Consider the following 25,577-nt stretch of genomic DNA (forward strand, 5'->3'; position numbering starts at 1 on the left):
CTGAGGATGTAAACTGTACCTAGGCTGTACTGCATCAGACTGCAGATGTGGGCAGTTACAACTGAATGTTCTTCCATACACACACAAAAATCCTCCTAGGCAGTTAAGTGCAACTGTTGAACTAGTATCTGGAGGCCCATGTTTATAGTCCTTTTCTGCCATGAAGCTCCTAGAGCTGGGGGGGGTGGGGTTAGTCCATAGAGGAAGAACTTTCTTCACACCCACTGTGGAATTATATTGTTCTGTTTGCATCTTTCTTTGGTTTAGATTCCTCTTGAGAGAAGGGAATGGGAAAAACGTTTGTTGCTGTTGATGAAGAAGAGAAAAAATCCTGATTAGAAAACTCCCAATTATAATTTTAATGTTAAATTCATAATGTGTTGCTGTTTTCAGGAGGTGGACATTGTGGTAGCTCCATGTTGGGGATTCCAGTCAGCAGAGGTCACCTTGGGGGAGTACATGAACCATGTCCTTCCAGTCATCACCTTTGCCACTAGCGAAGCAGAGCTCTCTGCCCTGGATATGAGTGAACTGCGGGAGATTAAAGAGAAATTCTCTCCACCTGTCTTTTTTATTAAGGTGTCCATTTTGGGGGCAGAACTAATAACCCCTCGAGACACAGAAAATGAAAAATCATTGCTTTATCGGCAGTTGCTAGACCTAGACTACCTTAGCACCAACCACTGCAGCTGTGGAGTTTCTGGCTTTGATGCTAAAGCTGAGAGCATGCTGGTGGAACAATCTGATAAGATTCGCCTGCTTAGCACTTTTGCTAGAAAGGTGTTGCAGAAGCACTTGGTTGATGCAGCCACAATCTTGAACATAGTGCACTGCCGTTGTCTGGACATATTCATCAACCAGGCCTTTGACATGCAGCGAGACTTGCAAATCACTCCAAAGCGGCTAGACTACACACGGAAGAAAGAAAATGAATTGTATGATTCTCTGATGAACATAGCCAACCGTAAGCAAGAGGAGATGAAGGACATGATAATTGAAACTCTCAATAACATGAAAGAAGAGCTACTGGAAGATGCTGCTAATATGGAATTCAAAGGTAATATCCAGAAAAACAAAAAAGGATTGGCAAAGTACCTGGCTTTTCCTTCTTGCCTTTCAAAAAACAAAATATTTACTTATTGATTGTAAATGAAATCCTGTTGATATGCACCTAGATTGGCCAGGAGTGTTGCCTCCTTCACCATTACTCCCACAGCTATAAGGGTGTAAATGTGGTTCTGCCCTGATGACAAGATGACATAACATGCAAACAGTGTATAGTTCCGTGGGAAGTGTGCTGTTTGTGCTTCATGTAAATATGTCATCAGCATGAGCTACAAGGATAAAAGTTTGTTGGCATCGCTGCAGGTCTGTGCACAGAGCCTCTAAAAGTACAAGTCCAGCTTTGTAAACAAAGCATTTTCTTGTATTATAATGTATTACTCACTTCAGGAAAAATGGTAACATGTAGATTTCTCTTTTCAAAATGTTGCTATTTATATATGCTATTTTCAGGAAGCAGGCTTTGTGATGCAAGAGAGTGACATGCAAGCAGTGATTGCCTGGAATTTCATTTTGAAGCAATAGAGTTGAATGTAGATACTACAGACTTAATTCTGTGAAGAATTACAAATTTCAAGTTACTCTCCTTTAAAAAAAAGTCAGCAATTTAAAAGCCTCGGTCTTCTGCAAAATGGAGCCTAGTTAATTGTCTGTTTAAAGGCAGGCAGGTCTGTAGTATGTCAGAACTGTACACTAACAAGTACTAACATTTAAGCAGACTTAACCTGATCTTAAGAATGTTTACATGAAAGGCCCAGTAAGTATGCTTAGGACTGTAGCCTCAGTTACTTACCACTTGAAGTAAATTCTTGTAAAATAGGCATGTGAAGCTTGCCTTTAAGGAATAAACCAGTACTTTAGTAAATAAAATAATTGGTTGGACTTTCTGAAGAGGTGGATTTATTTTTCACTCTAGCCTCCTTTTCAGCTGCTGTATGCAGGTATTTGAACTCTGAGTGAGCCTTTGTATGGTGGAATTCTTTACTGGATTAAAAAAAAAACTGTAAACACTTTTGGCATAAAGTGACTTAATGGGTTGGCTCTAACAGACGATTTCTGTTTGTAGTGCACCTTTCTTGCCTTTCCCATCCTGCTGTACACCACAGTGTCCTGATGCTGTTCATAGGGGTGTTTCATTTAAACCAGTTTATTTAGCAAAAATAGTAAATACGCATATATTGTTAACAAGCTGTAGAAATGTCTTTGAATAAACTTAAATAATATAAATATAGGGCAGGGGTGGCCAACGATAGCTCTCCAGATGTTTTTTGCCTACAACTCCCATCAGCCCCAGCCAGCATGGCCAATGGCTGGGGCTGATGGGAGTTGTAGGCAAAAAACATCTGGAGAGCAACTGTTGGCCACCCCTGATATAGGGTATGATCCAGATTTAACCCTTTGAATTATAGTAAATTAAATGGAAGAGTTAAGCAGAAGCTTGAATGTCTCATTGACATAAGTGACACCACACTTAATTTGTCTGGATGTTAGACTTCATTCATATGTGTAGAATGCCTCAGACAGCAATCAGTCTGGGTAGTGCCTTGAAACCTGCTGCTTCAGGGCAGCAACTAAAGCTGCTGTTGCCATGATTCTGGATAGATGCTGATATACTATGTGTCATGCATCTTTTTTCATTCTGTTTTTACCCTTTCTTCAGATATTATTATTCCTGAGAATGGAGAGCCTATTAGTTCCAGAGACATAAAATGTTGCATTAAGCAAATCCAGGAGTTGATAATTTCACGACTAAATCAAGCAGTTGCAAACAAGTTAATCAGTTCTGTGGACTACCTGCGTGAGAGCTTCGTAGGGACTCTGGAAAGATGTCTGAAGAGTCTGGAGAAATCTCAGCAAGATGTTTCAGTGCATATTACAAGCAACTATCTAAAACAGGTAAGGAAGTATGGGAATTAATAAACTAGTTTAAAAATGTTTCTAGAATGGTGGTCGGCTGAAGCCTGTACTTACAAAGGTAATTAGATTATGGAAATAACTGAATTTGTTAGTGTTATATTATTCAAAACAGATGAACAAGCTATCTTTCTAATCTGTGACTGGAAGAATATACTCAAATTCGTTGCATCCTGCTTGTAGAGATCTAATGAAAACTCTTGTCCAGTCATTCAAAATGTTTTAGTCCATAGAACTGGCAATTGTGCTTTCATAGGTTGGAACATGATTGATTCATTTTCCACTTACAGATACTGAATGCGGCCTACCATGTTGAAGTCACTTTTCACTCTGGTTCAACAGTAACAAGAATGTTGTGGGAACAGATCAAGCAGGTATTAATACTTTGATACCATTAGTTGTAAGTTTGATCTTCAGTAAGTCTGTCGTAATTCAGATGATCACATTGGAATGAGGTTTGCGGAATGCTTGGTTTTGTCAATCAGCATTGTCTGCTTACAGAGTGGATTAAAGACTATCCACTGGTAAAAACCACACCGTTAAATCATAGCTAAAATAACTTGTATACAAATTCATTCACTCCCTATAATTTTGACCTCAGTTTTGTCAGTTGTCAATAATCCAATTACAATACAGGTAAAGGATTTTAATGCTCTTGACAGTGATACAACTAACTATCTTCTTTTAGATAATACAACGGATTACATGGGTGAGCCCACCAGCTATCACGACAGAATGGAAAAGGAAAATAGCCCAGGATGCTATAGAAAGTCTTAGTGCATCTAAGTTGGCTAAGAGCATCTGCAGTCAGTTCCGTACAAGGCTAAACAGTTCTCATGAAGCTTTTGCAGCCTCTTTGCGACAGGTAAGTTTGCCACAAGGGGAACTGCAGAGGACTGGCAAATTTACCCCAGTAGGGATGAGCATGAACCTGCTGATTAACTAAAGTTCGTCATGAATTTTGACTTGCTTGTGAAGTGGTGTTTGCGAACTAAAGAACTGCCATGAACTTTCACAAATTTTGATACAATTTGTGGTGATTTGTGAAGAACAGAAAGCTTCCTGCTCTTCACAAAAAATAAAAAAGATAGAAGCCATTTAAATCACTGCTTTCTGCTCCCTGCAAAAAGTGGCAGGTAGCAGAAAATGCAGGAGTCATGAACCCATATGAACTGGTTCAGTTTGTAAACCAACCTCCTGGTTTATATAGATTCATGGTTCATCCCAAAACCTTGAATTGTTCTGCAAAAACGCTGTTCGTACCCATTCCTATACATCAGCCTTTCAAGTAAGTAATTTTGAGAGGTGTCCTCACTTGCCATTCCTGCTTCTTTGTCACCAAGAACAATACCTAAATACTGGCTCGCCTTTCCTGCCCTTTAAGACTGGAAAAGATGAGTGCAGGGGCACACAGAGCTTGTTCTGTAGAATAGAAATGTTAGGATGTTACTGCAAATGTATTCTCTGGACCTTTAATGATAGGAAAATTGTGAATTATGGCGGTGTAATTTTCTTTGAAAGATTTATGCCCTGCACTTTCTGCCAGTAATGATTCTGAAGTGACAAATGAATCAACTGGGGGAAAAAAATGGTACAAGAAGAAAACTGAGGTAAAAGGGCTACCGCTTAGAATATGAAAAATAGTATGGGGTTTCAAGCAAGTTGGTGCAGGATTAAATACAAATTAGAAACCATACTGATCTGTGAGTTTTTGTTTTAAAGCATTAAAAATCGCAAATGGATCATTACCTCTAATCTTGTTGAGAGTATATTGCGGAAATATTTCTTAGATGTAACACACAAGAATAGATTTTGTTCCTCTGTGACAGTACTGTGAAGAGTTAGATCTTCTTCGTGGTCTCTGTGCCTCACACTCATGGGATAGTGCGCCTGCGCCGATCCCCGAATCGGTATCTGAAAAAGCCCGGGATTTTTCCGCGCTCGGCGCCAACGAGCATGCGCAGGCGACCCACTGCGCATGCCCACCAGCGCCCGCGCGGCAATCCCGCCAGTTCCTTTCTGACCGCTGCGCTGAGAGGTTTACCTTTCCGTTTTCCCCGGTCGCTGAGAAGTTTTTGGCTTCGCCTTTTCTTCTTGTTAGCCCGTTTAATATTGTTGTTTAGTAGTTAGTTGTAGTTTATAGTTGTTAGTTAGTTAGTTAAAAAAAAAAAAAAAAAAAAGCGTTTTGTGTTCGTCAGGCTACGGCCCTTCGGGGCGCTTCGCCCGCGCTTTTCCCCCGCTCTTCTTTTTCTCGCTCAGATTGTTCTGGGGAGTTTTTTTGCGGCTACTTTCTATGGAAAGTCGCTGGGGGTTTTTCAAACGCTGCCGTGCGTGTGGGAAGAAGATCGCCCCTCCAGACGGTCATTCCCTCTGCCTACTGTGCCTGGGAGAGGCCCACCGAGTAGACGCGTGCCCGCATTGTCTCCGCTTTTCGAAGCAGACGAGAAAGAACCGGGCGGCTCGTTTATCGGCGGCACTGATCGAATCGGCGCTTAGACCCCATCGACCGATGGAGGCATCGGCACCGAAGTCGTCCGAAACCCCGGCACTGGAGCTCGCATCGGCCGATGCGGCTCCGATACTGACTCTGGACTTGCCGGAAGAGCGGGGCTCCACTAAACGTCCCCTCGAGGGCACGGTGGATATGCCTGCTAAAAAGCGCCAGGAGGATTCGGGGACCCGACCTCCGAAAAAGGCGAAGTCGAAGGAGAAGCGAAAGCGACCCCGCACTCCTTCCCCATCGGGCGGTACGTCGGCATCGACGTCGACAAAACCCCCGAAAAAACCTCGGACGCCTCCGCGCCGTAGCCCAGCTGACCAGCAGCGCCTGTCGGCGTCGGAACAAGAGCCGGAAATCGACTTGACCCAGCGGTCTTCGTCTTCGGGCTCCCGTCGTCGCTCCGAAAGCGGATCGACCTCGGAGGTTGACGCGTCGGCACCGGTGATCGATCCACCATTCAAGCCCCGAGTCAGGCGAGAAACTTTCTACCCTCCTCAACGCTTCCCGATACCATCGTGGGAGCAACGCAGGTGGCAGCCTCCCTACTCCCGGTTCGAGACCTGTCGTTGGTACCCGGACGACTACCCCGATTGGGAGCAGGCATCCCAATTTTCATCGGTCTCGAGGGTTTCCCATCGGTCCCGAAAGGCTTCTGCGTCGGCATCGGTTCCCCCGGATCGACAGCTGGTTCCGGTAGATGCGGATCGAAGAACACCAATCCTTCCACCGCGAGAGTCGACCCCGATGCTCTCGGAGCACTCTACACACAGAGACTCCTCGTCGTCGGAATCGGAGAGTGAAGTCCAGGGACTGGAGCCTTCACCGGGTTCCCAGACGGCCGAGGATCTTCCGATCTCACCGTCGGAGGATCTGAAGTCCTATGGGGACCTTGTGAAGCGGATTGCTGCCACCCTCAAGCTGCCTGTAACGCAACCAGAGCCTGTAGTGGACGACAACGTGTTCGATATAATGCAACGGAACACATCCACTGCGGTGGCTCTGCCAGTGACCAAGGTGATCCTTCAAGTGGTCAAGGAGCCTTGGGCACGACCCTCCTCGACGCCAGTCTCATCCAAACGACTGGACCATATGTATAGGGTCCAGGAGCCCGGGGCTGAATTTTTGTTCACCCATCCGCGCCCGAACTCGGTGGTAGTTTCCTCCTCTTCAAAGGCAAGGAAGGTCCACTCCTCCCCACCGGACAAAGAAGGGCGGAAGATCGATGGAATGGGCCGCAAGGTCTACTCCGCGGGGGCACTCGGCATAAAGGTGTCTAACTATGCCGCCTGCATGGCTAGATATCAGTATGCCATGTGGGAACAACTTTCCCCCTTCCTTTCCTCGTTAACCGAGGACAAGAGAGCTGCTGCAACCAGGCTACAGAAAGAAGGTCTCGCTGTGGCCAGACAACAACTGGCCGCAGCAAAACATATGGTGGAAGCTTCAGCCAAACAGATCACGTCTGCAGTCTGTATCCGACGGCACTCCTGGCTCAGGTCTACCACGCTCCACCAGGACACTAAGACCTTCATTGAGGATCTGCCATTCGAGGGTGACGGGCTCTTCAGTACAACGACTGACTCGGCCCTCCAGGAGTTCGACAAGAGCGTTAAGACATCTAAGAACTTGGGTGTCCAATCTGCTGCTAAGGCTTCCAAATCCAAGCAATGGTCCAAACCCTGGACCAAAAAGCCTTACCAGAAGTTCTCCCCAGAGCAGTGGCGTCCTCGCCCTGCCCAATCCGAACGATCACCCTACTCAGGCAACGGCAGGAACCGTTACGGGTCACAACCGCCCAGCAAGTCGAAGGGGGCTCGCTCCCAGAAGCAGGGGGTTTGACTTCTTCCAAGCACGCGTCATCGCCCCCATTGGGAATTCATCCATCCGCCTACGCCCTTTCCTACCGGCCTGGGAGTTGATCTCCACAGACAGGTGGGCTCTGTCCATCATAGAAGAGGGCTACAAAATAGAGTTTGTTCAGACCCCGAACCAGTCCGTGGTAGTCACCACTCCCCCTTCCCCACCTCTGCTGGCGGAGGTGAACAACCTCCTACAGAAACAAGCCATAGAGGTAGTTCCACCGGAGGCCAGGACGGGAGGCTTCTACTCCCGGTATTTTCTGGTCCCCAAAAGGGACGGAGGCCTAAGGCCTATCATGGACCTTCGGAGTCTGAACAAATTTATTCTGTACCAGAAGTTCAGAATGGCTACGCTGCAAACAATCCTGCCCCTCATCAATCAGGGAGACTGGATGGCGACTCTGGACCTCAAGGATGCTTATTTTCATGTCAGCATCCATCCAGCGTTCAGGCGTTTTCTACGGTTTGCAGTGGGTGCTCGTCACTTCCAATTCAGGGCCCTGCCGTTTGGACTGTCTACTGCTCCTCGGGTGTTCACGAAGCTGATGAGTGTGGTGGCTGCCCATCTTCGTCTGCAGGGAGTCGTTGTCTTTCCATACATCGACGATTGGCTTCTTGTGGCGAAGTCGAGGGAGAGTCTAGCAACCCACATCGCTATCACTCTGCGTCTTCTTGGCACCCTGGGCCTGCAAGTCAACCTGGAAAAGTCCCATCTCACTCCTTCAAAGACAGTTCAATTCATAGGGGCTCTGTTGGACACTCAACAACATCGAGCATTCCTCCCTTCGCAGAGAGCGAAGGACATTATCACTCTGGTACAGCTACTTCAAAGGCGGCAGTGGGGCACGGCTCAGCAGCTTCAGCGGATGCTGGGGCTGATGGCCGCGACGACAAGCGTGCTACGTTTCGCAAGACTGCACATGAGAGGCCTACAGATATGGTTCTTGCGCCATTTTCGACCTCTCAGGGACTCACCTCGGAAGAGGTTCACCATTCCACCCGGGACTCTCCGCTCCCTGCAATGGTGGGGAACAGAGAGCAATATCCGTCAAGGGGCCCCTTTTCATCTGCCGACCCCTACAGTAACCATCGCTACCGATGCCTCCATGTGGGGGTGGGGAGCCCACCTGGAAGAGCTATGTGTGGGGGGCAAGTGGCCACCGAAACTGAGCCGGTGCCACATAAACTATCTGGAACTGCTAGCAGTTCACTTTGCCCTTCGATCGTTCCGCCCGCTGCTGGTGGGACAGACTGTGGCATTGCTTACGGACAACACCACTGCCCTGTGTTATATAAACCGACAGGGGGGGACAGTGTCTCGCAGGCTATGCTCGCTGGCGATGGACCTCTGGGAGGAGTGCCTCCAGTGGGACATTTTTGTAAAAGCTACACATCTGCCGGGGGTCCTCAACATACAGGCGGACTCGCTCAGCAGGGGTGGAGCCTCCCCTCACGAATGGGAACTGCATTGGAGGTTCCTAGAGCCGGTGTTCCAACTTTGGGGCTACCCACAGTTGGACGCTTTCGCCACAGCGCAGAACAAGAAGTGCCCATTGTTCTGTGCCAGGGGAGGTGCGGATCCGGCTTCCTTGGGAGACGGACTTCTACTTCAGTGGGAGGGCTGGTTCCTGTACATGTTCCCGCCCTTACCTCTGCTAACGAGGGTGGTCCACAAATTAGTGCAGGAGAAGCCACGTTGCATCCTGGTGACCCCGTGGTGGCCCCGTCAGAGCTGGTTTTCGATCCTGCTCCAGCAGTCGAAGGGGACCTTTTACCAGTTCCCGGCAGAACCGGACCTGTTGTCGGCCCAGGGAGGGCACGTGTTCCATCACAACGTGCCGCACCTGAAGCTGACAGCGTGGTTCATCGACCACTAGACTTTTCCACCAGGGTTCAGCAAGTGCTCCAGAGTAGCAGGAAACCTTCCACCCGTGCCTCTTACGAGAGGAAGTGGAAAAGGTTTAGTGACTTTGTGGCTGACTCTCCAATGTCACCTGACACTGTGGGGCTGCCCACAGTTTTTGAGTTTCTTTTGTCCTTGGTGGATGAGGGGCTGGTATTCTCATCCATTAAGGTCTATTTAGCAGCTATTTCTGCTTTTCATGGTTCAGTTGAGGGTTACTCCGTCTTTGCTCACCCGCAGTCCAAGAGATTTATGAAGGGGTTGTTCCGCCTTCATCCCCCGTCTAGATCCCCTCCACAGCTGTGGGACTTGACTTTGGTTCTGGACAAGTTGACTCGTCGTCCCTTTGAGCCTATGGCGACATGTTCCCTGCAACTTTTGTCTTGGAAGACTGCATTTTTAGTTGCCATAACTTCGGCACGTCGTGCGGGGGAGCTCACAGCGATGCGTTGTGACTACCCATACCTTGCCTTTAGGGAGGCTGGGGTCTCTCTGGCTCCAGACATTACTTTTCTCCCGAAGGTGGTTTCCCAGTTTCACCTTAACTTAGAAGTTTGGTTGCCCACCTTTTACCCTAGTCCTTCCTCGGATGAGGAACGCAGACTGCACGCGTTAGATGTTAAGCGTGCCCTCCTGTTTTATTTGAATCGTTCACGGGGTTTTCGTAAGGACAATCAACTTTTTGTTTCCTACTCTGCCCCAAAGTTAGGGTCCAAAATTTCCTCTCAGAGACTGTCCAAATGGCTTACTGAGACGATCAAACTTTGTTATTTGTTGGCTAAGAAGCCTTTGCCTGGACCTGTTCGTGGACACTCCACAAGGGCGATGGCCACGTCGGTGGCATTCCTGAAGGGGGTGTCCCTTTCCGATGTCTGCAAGGCGGCTACCTGGTCTTCTCCGCATGCCTTCATGAAGCACTACGCGCTGGACGTGCATGCTCAGCAGAGGACTCGGTTGGGAGCTGCGGTGTTGCAAGCTGTTTCTTCAGGCTGACCGTCTTCCCGCCTCCAGGTATGCTTTGCTTGCTAATCTCCCATGAGTGTGAGGCACAGAGACCACGAAGAAGATAGACAGGTTGCTTACCTGTAACTGTAGATCTTCGAGTGGTCATCTGTGCATTCACACTACCCGCCCTCCTTCCCCGCTGCTGACGGTCTCTCTTCAGTAAGGGGCTTTCAGCGGTCAGGGAGGAACTGGCGGGATTGCCGCGCGGGCGCTGGTGGGCATGCGCAGTGGGTCGCCTGCGCATGCTCGTTGGCGCCGAGCGCGGAAAAATCCCGGGCTTTTTCAGATACCGATTCGGGGATCGGCGCAGGCGCACTATCCCATGAGTGTGAATGCACAGATGACCACTCGAAGATCTACAGTTACAGGTAAGCAACCTGTCTTTATAGTAGATTGAAATTAACAAGACTTGTCTGCAGTGTTGGGCATCAGAATTAGTTAATCCCTCCTTATGAGTCTTCTAATATAATTTTAATTTCTTACAAATAGTACCAAACATTACAAAGGTACATCCTCCACATTGCTATATACTGCCTCACTCAGTTTTAAAGGCTAAGTTAACAATAGCAATGGTGCTGTCTGCCATCAAGGAGGGGAAGAAGGGTTATAAAAGAAACGGAATGTGAGAGGAGGTGCTACCCACCATCTGTTCTTCATCTGTTTAGCAATTGCTGCTGAAACTGACACATTTACAGCCAGGGCCGTAGCCAGAAAATTTTAGGTATGGGGGACAGGGAATAAAATTTTAGGTGGAGGGGCCCCCCACTCTCTCTGCTGCTGCTGCTTTGGCAGCCCCCAATCTCCCCACCACTATGTCCGCCCTGCCCTCTTCCACAGCGCCTCCCCTCTCCACCCACCCACCTGGTAAAGCGCCAGCTCCCAAGGCTCTTTCAAGGAGGCCCCCCTCTGCTGATCAGTTGATCGGAGGGAAAAGTGCACTAAGGCCCACCTTCCTGCCGCCAGCACCCCAGTGCTGAATGTGCTGAGAGCATGTGGGTGGGAGGGGGAGGCACCGTGGAGGAGGGTGAGAGCCAACAGAGTGGTGGAAAGATCGGGGGCCAACAGAGTAGCAGCGGTGGAGAGAGCGGGGGGTCACAAGAGCGGTGGGGAGAGCAATGGCGGCGGTGGGGAGAGTGGGGCTGCGAGAGCAGGGCAGTAAAAGGAGGAACCATATAGTTGGAAGGAGAGTTGGGTGGAGGGGCCTAGTCCCCCCGGGGGCCTGCTTGGCTACAGGCCTGTTCACAAGGGCAAATTGAGTGCGGCAAACCCAAGTATCACAAGAGCCATTCTTGAGTTAATGCAAACAAGCCAGACCAGCACAATGTCTTGATCTGGTCTGTACCAGCATTATCAAAGCTACTTTTCTTTTATTTGGGTTGAAATAGAGGGCCCAAAAGGAAATTTAACTATGGGAGTTTGTTATCGCCCACCAAATCAAAAGAGAGAGGACGATTATAATATGATGGAAGGCTTAAAGATAGCGGCTAAACGTAAAAATTGTGTTGTAATAGGTGATTTTAACTACCCACAGATTGATTGGGTCAATATGTGTTCTGGTCGAGAGAAAGAGATTTAGTTTCTTGATGCTCTCAATGACTGTGCTATGGAGCAGATGGTCTCAGAACCTACCAGGGGTGGGGCGATCCTGGATTTGGTCCTAAGTAATGCCCAAGACTTGGTGAGAGATGTAAAAGTGATTGCGCCGCTTGGGAGCAGTGACCATAATGTTATTGATTTCACCGTTTGTATAAATAGGGAGTTGTCCAAAAAGACCGCCACAACCACGTTTAACTTTAAAAGGGGTAAATACACTGAGATGAGGAGGCATGTGAGGAGGAAACTGAAAGGAAAGGTACATACGGTCAAAACCCTTGGGGAAGCTTGGACGCTATTTAGAACTATAATCCTAGAAGCTCAGATAAAATACATACCACAAGTTAGGAAAGGCACAAACAGGCATAAGAAAAGGCCTGCGTGGTTAACAAACAAAGTAATGGAAGCTGTAAAAGGTAAGAAGGACTCCTTTAAGTGGTGGAAAACCAGTCCAAGTGAGATTAGTAAAAGGGAACACAGGCTGTGGCAAATCAAATGCAAGACTGTGATCAGGCAGGCAAAAAGGGACTATGAGGAGCATATTGCAAAAAACATAAAGACCAACAATAAAAATTTCTTAAAATATATTAGAAGTAGGAAACCAGCCAGGGAGGCAGTGGGGCCCTTGGATGACCATGGGGTAAAAGGATTACTGAAGGAGGATAGGGAAATGGCTGAGAAGCTAAATGAATTTTTTGCCTCCGTCTTCACTGTGGAAGACGAGAACTTTTTGCCCGCCACAGAACCACTAATTTTGGAAGGGGTGTTGAAAGACCTGAGTCAGATTGAGGTGACAAAAGAGGAGGTCCCACAACTGATAGACAAATTAAAAACTAATAAGTCACCGGGTCCGGATGGCATACATCCGAGAGTTCTGAAAGAACTCAAAGTTGAACTTGTGGATCTTCTAACAAAAATCTGTAATCTTTCATTGAAATCTGCCTTCGTTCCTGAGGACTGGAAGGTAGCAAATGTCACCCCCATCTTTAAAAAGGGTTCCAGAGGAGATCCGGGAAATTACAGGCCAGTCAGTCTGACTTCAATACCGGGAAAGTTGGTAGAAAGCATTATCAAGGACAGAATGAGTAGGCACATTGATGAACACGGGTTATTGAGGAAGACTCAGCATGGGTTCTGCAAGGGAAGATCTTGCCTCACTAACCTGTTACATTTCTTTGAGGGGGTGAACAAACATGTGGACAAAGGAGACCCGATAGATGTTGTTTACCTTGACTTCCAGAAAGCTTTTGATAAAGTTCCTCATCAAAGGCTCCTTAGAAAACTTGAGAGTCATGGAGTAAAAGGACAGGTCCTCTTGTGGATCAAAAACTGGCTTAGTAATAGGAAGCAGAGAGTCAGTATAAATGGGCAGTCTTCGCAGTGGAGGACGGTAAGCAGTGGGGTGCCGCAGGGCTCGGTACTGGGTCCCATGCTCTTTAACTTATTTATTTATTTATTTATTTATTTATTTATTTATTTATTTATTTATTTATTTATTTATTCCGTAACTTATATCCCGCCCTTCCCACAAGTGGCTCAGGGCGGCTTACAACAAATTCAGGGCGGCTTACAACTTGTTCATAAATGATTTAGAGTTGGGAGTGAGCAGTGAAGTGGCCAAGTTTGCGGATGACACTAAATTGTTCAGGGTGGTGAGAACCAGAGAGGATTGTGAGGAACTCCAAAGGGATCTGTTGAGGCTGGGTGAATGGGCGTCAACGTGGCAGATGCGGTTCGATGTGGCCAAGTGCAAAGTAATGCACATTGGGGCCAAGAATCCCAGCTACCAATACAAGTTGATGGGGTGTGAACTGGCAGAGACTGACCAAGAGAGAGATCTTGGGGTCGTGGTAGATAACTCACTGAAAATGTCAAGACAGTGTGCGATTGCAATAAAAAAGGCCAACGCCATGCTGGGAATTATTAGGAAGGGAATTGAAAACAAATCAGCCAGTATCATAATGCCCCTGTATAAATCGATGGTGCGGTCTCATTTGGAGTACTGTGTGCAGTTCTGGTCACCGCACCTCAAAAAGGATATTATAGCATTGGAGAAAGTCCAGAGAAGGGCAACTAGAATGATTAAAGGGCTGGAGCACTTTCCCTATGAAGAAAGGTTGAAACGCTTGGGACTCTTTAGCTTGGAGAAACGTCGACTGCGGGGTGACATGATAGAGGTTTACAAGATAATGCATGGGATGGAGAAAGTAGAGAAAGAAGTACTTTTCTCCCTTTCTTACAATACAAGAACTCGTGGGCATTCGATGAAATTGCTGAGCAGAAAGGTTAAAACGGATAAAAGGAAGTACTTCTTCACCCAAAGGGTGATTAACATGTGGAATTCACTGCCACAGGAGGTGGTGGCGGCCACAAGTATAGCCACCTTCAAGAGGGGTTTAGATAAAAATATGGAGCACAGGTCCATCAGTGGCTATTAGCCACAGTGTATGTGTGTATATAAAATTTTTTGCCACTGTGTGACACAGAGTGTTGGACTTGATGGGCCGTTGGCCTGATCCAACATGGCTTCTCTTATGTTCTTATGTTTACTTTAATGCCCACTGAGCTGTTTTTTTATACTTGTGCAGCTCTGAAGACCTGATGAAATGGCCAATGAGGTGAGACAATAGCAGGCATAGTGAATATTTATGTAAGCTCTTCCCTTACTCCATGCACTTTCCCCAAAGAAATTGGAAGTCAGGCAATAAGTGAGAGGAGTTCTTTTCTTGACCTTCCATACTCACGCTCACACAGACTTTATGCTAGATAGATGGCTCACTGACAGTATGAGGTCATGTGACATCCTACATCTTCTGATTAAAATAATAGAGGAAATGTCTGAGCAAATCTCATTTCTAAACTGCAATATTTGGGGGATTATACAATTAATGTTGTGGGGTTAGAAGAATCAACAGTACCCTCTGACATAACTTGTAGATGGCAGTTAGCAAATAGGAAAACATAATATACAGTGGCTTTAAAAGCAGTTGATTGTTCTTTTCTTGAAGCCATGGAGGAATTTTAGTGTAGTACCTTGTATTGAGACCTCAGGGCTGAGGATGCTTGGAGAAAAGGATATGCTCTATGCTCTTTTCACTTTTCCTGATAGCACCACTGTACTTTCTAGTTGTTTCAGTTGCTTCTTATTGTGATGTAGTTGCTATGGTCTTTCATGCTCTGGAGCTTGGTATAATCAGATGTAGTTGGAGGATTTCATAGTGTTGTGAAAACCATTCTACCTACCTTCTGCAGTGGTTGAATTCCAAATGGGGAATACAAAAATTCATTTTCAGATAACATACCACTACAATCATATGATTTGGAGACTTGTCACAAGTAAAAACCATATATAGCTTTCTTCTTTTAAGGGATACATAGACATTGATCTAGTGAGTTTTTCCACTTAATCTTGCCCAATTCCCCTCTTCAGTAATTCCCTTGTTTCACATACCTGTTGTCTACCTGTTCCATCCTCAGCACAACCTTTTTGGTGGTCAAACAGGAATTCCTTCTCACTTTCTGCAAGTGGAAAACCTGACTGGATCCAACCATAACTTGACTGGAAAAAGAATATGCCCTAGCATATGTTACTTGGGCTGATCTGTTGAAATTGATGAGTTCTAAAGATTTGGATTGTGAAAAATTCATTTAGATGTGACTGCAGGATAGCAAAGCTACGCTTATAGTTGGTCTTACTTTGTTTTGTTAGTTAGAGGCTGGTCATTCAGGCAGGCTGGAGAAAACAGAAGATCTTTGGCTGAAAGTTCGAAAAGACCATGCCCCTCGGCTTGCACGTCTGTCATTGGAAAGCAGGTCGTTGCAGGATGTTTTGTTATATGGTAAGCTGGGCCCTGGTTGGTTATTCCATCTTTTGATGTCTCTTTTGAATTCTTTCCAACCTCTTATAAGCATGTGGGTGGAACTGATAACTCCAGGGTGGAAATTTAGGGAAACTGTGTGTGAGAAGAGTTACATACTATTTCCACAGTCAAATCAGCAATCTCCCATGATTACTTCTAAATTAAAATTACTTCTAAATAAAATGGGCCTTCATTTTAAAGACTGACTCATTCCTCTGGAGACTATATATAAACAAAACCAGTTTCTCAAAATAACAAAAATAGAAAGACACATGCATTGAACTGATTATTGATGCATGTTAAAGAAGAAAATCAGTCCTAATAATGTACTTCCATACAATGTAGAATGAATTATAGTCAATGAAGGAAGATGTTTCTGGCACTCATAATAGGCTAGATTAATCCCAGGAGGTATTGTGGGTTGTAGTGTATTCATATTGGGTTTCAGTACTGCCAATAGCTTACATACTGAGATGCCCACAATGGGGATTCTGTACTATTGCAACATATCACTTGAGTAAATGAAACTTGAGAAATGCATGCTACTGGAAAAAAATGTAGGAAGTGCTGTCCTTGACAAAGCAGCTGTTTGTTTCAGGTAAACCAAAGCTGGGCCGTGAGTTGGGCCGAGGGCAGTATGGAGTAGTTTACTTGTGCAATGCTTGGGGGGGCCACTTCCCCTGTGCACTCAAGTCTGTGGTCCCACCAGATGAAAAGCACTGGAATGATCTTGCACTTGAGTTTCACTACATGAGGTATGTGCCACTAAACTCTTTAATGTAATGTACAGACAAACATCTGAAAGCTCTCTTGTAGCATTGAGTTAATCTTGTCTGAGGATTGATGGTAAATGCTGCTCATCTGCCAAGGACTAGTTGGAATTCTGATGCATTTCTTATGTGAAAATCATAACTTCAAAAAAAGAGTGATGATACCCAGTGCATAATTTCTGCTGTTTGAGGAATGAATGGCCAAAATTAAGGTCTGGTAATGGTCAGCTTTGCTTGACGAGCTGGCTGATTGGTACCTCTTTTTTCAGTATTTGAGGTGTGAATGGGAGATTGAGAGCTAAATGGATATAGAATTATCATCTATGTAAGCACTGTTAACTTTTCTTCTGTATCTGTTTCTTTAGGTCTTTGCCAAAGCATGAGCGGCTGGTAGATCTTCATGGATCAGTGATAGATTATGGGTATGGGGCAGGTTCTAACATTGCTGTTCTGCTGATAATGGAACAGTTGCACAGAGACCTCTATACAGGACTGAAGGCAAGAAATAGCATTCCTTAAAATGGCAGTGTTAATAGTTAACCTCTATGATAACTCTTTCCCTAGTTGCAGGCGCATTTCTCATATTATGTTATAAGTGAATTACATGGTTTTGGATTCCTGTAGCTTTGTGCTTTTTATACTATTCTAATCTTTGTCTAGACAAAGTGCTGGGTGATCTGTGATCTGTTCTCTCCAGCATTTTGAAAAAGTCATTGCTGTTAGCCCGTGAAGGGAAGGGAGGAGGGACAGAGATGCCCATCTTTTTCCCTTCCCAAAATCATTTCCTTGTGCAGGAAGTGGGGTTAATTTTGACAGGTGAAATTATAGGGGGTATGTTGGGAGTGTGTGTGGAAGGATTAAATATTGTTCTTTACATGATCCCAGTGAATAAAGAATGTGTTCAGCTGCATTCCCTATATGTAATAGCCAAAGGGTGAGTTCTGCTTGGATAACAAAATCTGCATAATGTGGCCCATCACAGCTGAAAAAAAAAACTAATTGGAGGCAAAACACCCACCCCCATTTAATGGCATTGTGCAAAAAAAAAACCCATAGCACTTTGGTTGGGATAACATTTTGTGTTGCTGTTAGAAGCAGAAGAGGTGACATACAGCTGGTAATGCAAAGGAGGCGAAATTGGAGTTTCTTTCCATTCAGCTGGCATTGTCTTTCTTCCAAAAAGGATCAAATCACAGATCTCCTGTGGTTTGATTTTTAGCCTGCCCTCCCTGCAAGTGGGTTACAGCAGGGGTGGCCAACTGTAGCTCTCCAGATGTTTTTTTGCCTACAACTCCCATTAGCCCCAGCCAGCATGGCCAGTGGCTGATGGGAGTTGTAGGCAAAAAACATCTGGAGAGCTACTGTGGGCCACCCCTGGGTTACAGCATGCAGTATACTGAACAAGAAATAAAACAGTTTAAAACCCTAAAAACAGCTATTTCAGATTCCAGCTCAATTATAAGATGCATTTTCAAAGACTTACGTTGTTCAAAGTAGATAGAGGCACAAATGGTTCAGGTTCTCAGAGTGGTAGAATCATCACCATTCAACTCAAAGGGCTGCTTAAGCAGGAGAGGTCAGATTAATTGGATGTCTGCCACCTCACCCAAAGGCCTGGTGGAATGGCTCCATTTTACAGTCTCTCTGCGGAACTGTAATAGATCCCGCAGGGCCCTGATCTCCATTGGGAGCTCATCAAATGCTGTTTTCTCCCCCTCAGCCTTTTCTTTTTCTTTTGTAAATTAAAATGTATTAATTTTAAAGGAAACATAAAAAGGATGCATATACAAACATAAGCACACTCCTCCCCCCAAAAATGAAGAAAAGAAAACACACACGCACACGCACACATGAAAAGAAGGACCAATCTACAGAGAACGTATAACAACAAAAAATTGATGCATCGATAGAAAGCTCAGCATTCAGGATTTCTTTCTTTTTTACCTTTAAACAAATATAATTAAACAATGGAGAGAGGCTTACTTGATCCCCCCCCCATTAATCCCTTAAACATTTTGAGTATTATTCTGAGTTACGTATAAAATAAAGTCATGATACATTTCAAAGAAATCCGAAGTTTTGGCTTTGAACTTTTAGCTATTGTCCTAGGGGCCGCTATTGACATAAATGCAATTAATCTTTTAGATGTCACTTTTTCATTTTGTTTCTCCCATGTTGTTAATAGAGCCAAAGCTGGTGTAACACAGATGGTTTGATGTGTAATTTTTGCCATTTCTACAAAGATTTTCTCTCAAAACTGTAACACTATTGGGCATGACCACCAGATATGAATGTAGTAGCCTTGCTGGTTAGAGTTTCTCCAACATATTTTATAATTTGTGTTACTTATTCTTGCAAGGCATACTGGTCTAAGATACCATCTATGTAATAATTTCAAGGAGTTCTAAGAACTACTTATACAGTCTTCCTAGTTTGAGTGAACCATATCTTAGTCCAAATATTTTGCTTTATCTTTATTGCAATATCTTTCTCCCATATTTTTAAACAATTCAGTGTACTTCAGTCTATATCAATTAAGTACGCATATATTTTAGAGATTACTCTTTTTGTATTGGTCACATGTTGCATAAGGATTTGTTCAAATTTCAGCAACTTTCCAGTCATGGTTTGCTTTACCATGGATTTTATAATTAAGTAGTGTAATTGATACAGCAGAAACCAAATTGTTAACTCTCCTTGCAATTTTTCTTTTAGCTGCATTACAGTAAGGGGAATCCCATCTACATAAAAGTCTGTCATTCTATAAATTCCATTTTTTTTCCATTTAACATAACTTTCTGGTTTATCCAGACAAGAAAAACTGGGATGCGGCATGAAAGAAAGCAGTGGAGACATCTCTGGGATCAATTTATTTTTCCATTTAATCCAAACTTTTAATGTGGTATATAGAAAGGGATTCTCTATGCATTTTATATCTCTTACTCTCCCCCCCAAGTCAGTTTTATCAATTAATTTCAGATGTTTCCCATCTGCTTCCATGCTCACCCAAGACTTATCCAAAGATCCATTTAAGTATGACACCAAAAGTTCTCAACTGGTTTGCCTTTGACAGGAACACTAAATCTAGGATTAATGTTCAGTTGATCGCAAGCAAAACTTCTAATACATACATATAGTAGCTTAGCGTTTTAATGGTTATATCCCTTCTGTCATTCTTGGAGGTCCAAACAGGTCACAAATGAAATGATGCATGGGTTGGGTGGGTGAGAGGGCAACTGGCTATTGTTAGCCATGTGGGGCTACAGCTATAAGGCTACAGTTCTAAGGATACTTTCCTGGGAGGAAGACACCCTGAACAGCATGGGACTTACCTCTGAGTAGACCTGCTTAGGATTGCTTCCTAAATCTCTCTTCAGGGGAAAAGCACAAGAAAGCTCTTTGCTCTGACCTACTTGTGCTAAGAGGAATTTTCTAAGGGATTTCTGTTGAAGTAACTAGTGCTACTTAGTTAAATATGGATCCCATTAATGGACAGTAATATTTTGCTTTTTTGTTTTCCTTCAGGCTGGTTTGACATTGGAGACGAGGCTGCAGATTGCCTTGGATGTTGTTGAAGGGATTCGATTTCTTCATAGCCAGGGGTTGGTCCACAGAGATATCAAACTTAAGAATGTGTTGGTAAGAGATACTTCTCTGCCAGTAGTTTTGTTTTCCCTGATTGAATGGAAGTCTGTTTCTGAGCTCTGCATAAAAAGAAAAGGCATTTTTCCTTGAACTGCAATATGGCATGAGTAATGTGATCTTGTGAAGCACAAAACGGTTGTATTTTTTCAGTTCTTTGTATGCAGAACTGCCTTAGAGAGACTAGTGTTGGGTGTCTGGCCTTCACATGATTAAGCACAATTTCTTATAGTATAAACATAACCATACCAATTTACATAACTGGAAGCACCCTAAAGCCAGTTGAAAAATCATAAACTGAGCCACACCTAAAGGGAGCAGCAAGAAAGTATCATGATAGAGGTTTATACTAACAGAAACTGTTCTTTTGTACTGGCTTTCAGTGATTAGCAGTAGTGTCAGGACAGAAAACAACCACAGCTCTCCCTTGCTACAAGATGTGGAGATCCTGTTCAGATGTCTTCTTTAAAGGGTTATAACTAAATTCGTGCCTTCAGTAGGTATGTGGAATCTCCCTGTTAAAAAGACTATATCTTGAATTAGCTGCTGGGGACAAATAGTATGGATTGAATGTCTCCATTTTGCTATCATCTGTTAACTTCTGGGAGAATGAGGCTGATCTAGTGATACATTTATGAGAGATAATTGTGCTTCTTAAAAGACATTTTCTACCAAAGTTAGGGTATGTTTAGTGGTGGTGAGACAGTATAGTAGTAGCGTCGTCAGGTCTGAGGAGACCTGTGTTCAGATCCCTGCATTGCCATTAGCATCACTGGGTGACCTTGAGCAAGTTGCTGTCTTTGAGCTTGACCTACTTTACTGAATTGTTGTGATTAAATGGGTGTGGAAGAGAAAATCCAGTATGCAGCTTTAAGCATCTTGGAAGGAAGAACAGGATTAAAAAAATCAGTTTGGGGGGCAACACTTAATGATGGAGTATGATATTATATCCTCTGCAGCTTGACAAACACAATCGAGCTAAGATCACAGACCTAGGATTTTGCAAGCCTGAAGCAATGATGTCTGGTAGTATTGTTGGCACCCCTATCCATATGGCTCCTGAGCTTTTCACAGGTGAGCTTGCCATGGACTTCTGTTTACTAATAGCTATGGAGATTTTTGGAGATCCAAGGGCAGTCTTGATAGGGGCACTTCTGCTATTTGGGTAGCTATACATGTATAGCCTGGGGTAGCATATTTACAAGGAAGCATGACCTACTGAGCTATGTGAAATTCACTTCTAAGTAAACATGCTTAGGATTAAGCTGACAACAAAAATCTGTACAGCACTTCTGAGCTTCTATTCCAGGCTTTTTCACTAGGGTCGTTTTCGCACTTAGCGTTTGCTCCCCTTATTCCGCGGCGCAATTATGTCCGGATCATTTTTCTCGTTTTCGCACTAGTGACTCTTTGCGGAGTCGCCTTCCCTGAAGCCCCGGCTCAAATCGTTTTCCCACTGGCATCGACTTGAGTTCGATGCCCTGTCAATCATTTTTTTTTAAGCGCAAGTCTGGTTGCGTAAGGACGTAACAACGTAACAAGAGGGTCACGTGTGCCGCTTCTGCTTATGGATTGGCTGCAGCTGTAGCATCCTCCACAGCCCTTTATGTGTTAACAGAAGCATTCACAGTGGAGAATCTGGATGTCAACTTCCCGCCACTGATGGTGATTGGCGGGTGCTCAGCGCGCTCCGCGGAGTCGTCTGGGTGTCCCCAGTCGCCTCCGCTGGCTGTGTGGACTAAAGCTATTTCGTTATAACGAAATGGTTGCGCCATAATGAAATGGTTATGGCGACACACTACACGTTGCTCAAACTGGAGAAAGCTTTTACATTTAAGCCTCCCAGCACTAGTGTGTGTGTGTGTGGCAGGTTCTTCCCTTCCCAGCCTCGCTCCCTCCCGGGTGGCGAAGCTGGGATTTCCTCCGCGCTCTGCCCTTTCCCCGGCTGGCGCTTGCAGCTGCAACGGCGACCTAACGAACTAACGAAATGGTTGCGGCATAATGAAATGGTTGCGTTATAACGAAATGGTTATGGCGATACACTACACGTTGCTCAAACTGGAGAAAGCTATTACATTTAAGCCTCTCAGCACTAGTGTGTGTGTGTGTGTGGCAGGTTCTTCCCTTCCCAGCCTCGCTCCCTCCCGGGTGGTGAAGCTGGGATTTCCTCCGCGCTCTGCCCTTTCCACGGCTGGCGCTTGCAGCTGCAACAGCGACCTAACGAACTAACGAAATGGTTGCGGCATAATGAAATGGTTGCGTTATAACGAAATGGTTATGGCGATACACTACACGTTGCTCAAACTGGAGAAAGCTTTTACATTTAAGCCTCCCAGCACTAGTGTGTGTGTGTGTGGCAGGTTCTTCCCTTCCCAGCCTCGCTCCCTCCCGGGTGGTGAAGCTGGGATTTCCTCCGCGCTCTTTCCCCTCCCCGGCTGGCGCTTGCAACGGGGACCTGACTGATTCCTGTCGCCAGAGCTCCCCCCCCCGCCCCATTCTCTCCTTCCCCTTCTGTGGTGCGTGTGAAGAGCGAGCTCGCATCTATTTTCTAACCAAGCGGAATGTAGCCAGGGAGAAGAATGAAGGACTCCAACTTCCCATTTTATACATGGCGATTTTGTGCAGGTCCAGAAATCCTGGTGGCACAGCTGAGGGAGGCATTGCCTTTTTAAAACACACACACATGAACGCTTTGGCCCGCGCCGGCACTAGATTTCCCCCCCCCCCAACAATGTATAATGTAGTTGCGAGATAACGCAACAGCGAAATAACGCAACTAAAGTCAATAATAATAATAAAAAATTCTAACGAAACCAATTGAAGTGGCAATTGAGGCTATTCCAGGAGGGTTTTTTTTTTCTATTTGTTAATTTCGAAATATCGCTATTACGCAAGAAAGATGAAGTTTAAAAAAAAAAATGGCCGTGCGGGCACTTTTGGGAAGCGCCGCGAACGGCTGATGATTGGCCAAGGGGGTGGATGGGGTGGGAGGACGGAAAGGGAGAGGGTGACGCCCACAAAGCAGTCGATCCGGCGTGGATGGATTTCCCACAGCAAACTCCGAGGAGTGGATCCGGTGTGGATCCGGAGGTTTTCAAAAACTCCGGAAGGAGGTGGATCTAGATACTCCGGCGTGAAACCCCTGCAGCGCCGGAGCAAACCGCAGCGCCGGAGCAACAGGTGCGAAAACCAGGAAAAGATCCGGAGGTAAATGGGGTGCTACGCCGGAGTAAACGCTAGTGCGAAAACGGCCTATGAGAACACATTAGAATTCCTCTGCATAGCACATAATTAAAATAATGTCACAGAGCATAAGACGTTTTCATCTGGGTAAGCTTGAAGCATATGTGTTAAACAGAAACATGTGGATGTTTGATTCCCCCCACCCCTCCCTCAAACAATCATAAGTTTTTTTTTCTGTAATATTTTTGGGTCTCTCCTTTGACACTTGATTTTGCCTGTATCATTATCAGGTTTTTTTTCCCCAGAGGAAAAATTGCAGAGGGGTAACTGTGTTAATGTCTCAGGTACCATAAGACTCCTTTTCATTTTTACTGAAAGTAGAGTTACCTAGTACATAGTATTAAAAGTCTCTAGACTTGTAGCCCATTACAGCCTGAAGAACTCTGGTTAGGTACGAATAACAAATATTGAAAAAAAAACTTCATCTTAGAAGTCCATCATCCTGAAAGCCAGCCCAGGCAGATAGGTCTTGCACAGTTTTCAAGAATATGCTTCATCTTGGAATTCAATAAATCTCCAGGAAGAAGAAACTCCATGACTTGGTGCTGAGTCACTTGAAAAATTTTCTGAACCTGACAAATGGTATTTTTGAAGGTGTCCCAGAATGTAATGTGGCACAAAAAAGAAATAAAATCAGTGCTAGAAATAAGACTGTAATTTAGTGTTAGCAATGTATCTGAGATGTTAGAAATGAAATCTTTCTCCCTGCCATGCCATGAAATGTATTGCTAAGGCCAAATCCAAACATTCTCTGTTTTTCTTGGCGGCTGTTGAAAATAGCAGCTGCCTGACCAGAACCATGTAGGCTTACAAGGTAGTTCAAGTGCTCTTCCCATGTGGCTTGTGTAGGCAGTAAACGTAATTGCCTTCTGTTCTCAGGAAACACTTCACTGACATGATTACTATGTCCCAGTGGACCCCTGTTGGAATTTACACATTCTTGTAGCTGTAAAGGTTTGGATTTTAAATGCTGTTTAAACAAAGGTTGTATGCTGCAAAATACAACCAGAGTGTTCTCTACCCAATCCTTCTACTGAAAGAGTGAACCTACATGTTCTGTTAAATGCAGTTATTACATATAAGCTATATAAACTAACTATCTCAAAAGTCAGACTTTGAGACTTCCAAAAATTCCTGAGAAAGGATTATCAGCTCTGGTAAGCTTAAGCCTGAACTCCAAATATTCACTATTTTAGCCTGGTGACACACACAGGGCAGACTCTGAGACCTATAGTCTCCTGAGTCAGGTTATCTCCCAATTAAGACCCTTGAGATGCAAACTGTATCTGAATTGAACTGGCAGTATAGCAGATTTTCCTCCCCCCCTCAAGCCATCAGGGTCCATCTGTGGGCCCTGATTGGTTGTTAGCTGCTCTTTGTGCACACACCAAAAGGGCATATGGGGAATTGTTGACTGGCCACAAGGAGCAGGACCTCTGTCCATCTGTCACAGTAGTTTAGTGGAATGTGCAGCTGTGGCTAGGATTTTTTGGGTAATAATTCTGTTGGGAAATATACTTTCATTTGTCTGTGTGCCTCTGTTTTCATATAATAGTGTAATAGCTAATGAAAGCTTCTTCCCTTGCAAATTCTGTTAAACCAATTTTCCTTGTTGATTTGTCATAGGCAAATATGATAATTCGGTGGATGTATATGCATTTGGCATCTTGTTCTGGTACATCTGTTCAGGACATGTGAAGTTACCAGAGGCATTTGAGAGATGTGCAAGCAAGGACCACTTGTGGAACAATGTGCGAAGAGGTAGGCATGACTTCAATACAGAAGGGAATTATGCAGTTCTGTAAAGGGATGGAGACTACATAGAAGTTCTTGACAGAAACAGCAGTATGTGTGTACACACTGGACATCTGTGTCATTCTGTTCTATAGAAGTCCCTTCTGGTGCCTCACAAGCCACCCCCTGAAGCTCAGGACAGCTTCAATAGCATAATTCAGTGCATGCTGATATAGTGAAGTCATGGTGGTGGGAGCTGATTTCAGTAAGTTGGATGAAGTATGGCAGTGTTTTTAATAGGTTGTCTGCACATAGTAGACTTCAGCTTATCTGGGAGTAAGATTTGATATAAAAGTTTTTTATTTGTGTTTAAATGCTTAGAAAGAGCAGACCATGTGAATAAGCCATTCCATTACCTCTTTAAGCCCACACTGTGGTTGCAGGAGAAGCTAGTGTGGAAGTGGCAGCAGTGGTCTTGAGTCCTTTCATGCT

General features: G+C 44.9%; 1 protein-coding gene across 1 annotated transcript in view; it reads left to right on the forward strand.

The window, feature by feature from the left end:
• DSTYK (dual serine/threonine and tyrosine protein kinase) overlaps nucleotides 1-25,577 on the forward strand; it is an 87,461-nt gene that overhangs the window by 55,734 nt on the left and 6,150 nt on the right. Inside the window, exons 3-12 of the mRNA XM_060231332.1 lie at nucleotides 394-1,057; nucleotides 2,723-2,958; nucleotides 3,267-3,350; nucleotides 3,665-3,841; nucleotides 15,546-15,675; nucleotides 16,295-16,451; nucleotides 16,832-16,964; nucleotides 19,992-20,105; nucleotides 21,068-21,182; nucleotides 24,978-25,112. Of these exons, the coding sequence (XP_060087315.1) occupies nucleotides 394-1,057; nucleotides 2,723-2,958; nucleotides 3,267-3,350; nucleotides 3,665-3,841; nucleotides 15,546-15,675; nucleotides 16,295-16,451; nucleotides 16,832-16,964; nucleotides 19,992-20,105; nucleotides 21,068-21,182; nucleotides 24,978-25,112 (1,945 nt within the window). The remainder of the gene's footprint in view (nucleotides 1-393; nucleotides 1,058-2,722; nucleotides 2,959-3,266; nucleotides 3,351-3,664; nucleotides 3,842-15,545; nucleotides 15,676-16,294; nucleotides 16,452-16,831; nucleotides 16,965-19,991; nucleotides 20,106-21,067; nucleotides 21,183-24,977; nucleotides 25,113-25,577) is intronic.

This window comes from Heteronotia binoei, chromosome 2, assembly GCF_032191835.1.
Source record: "Heteronotia binoei isolate CCM8104 ecotype False Entrance Well chromosome 2, APGP_CSIRO_Hbin_v1, whole genome shotgun sequence".
NCBI lineage: Eukaryota > Metazoa > Chordata > Lepidosauria > Squamata > Gekkonidae > Heteronotia > Heteronotia binoei.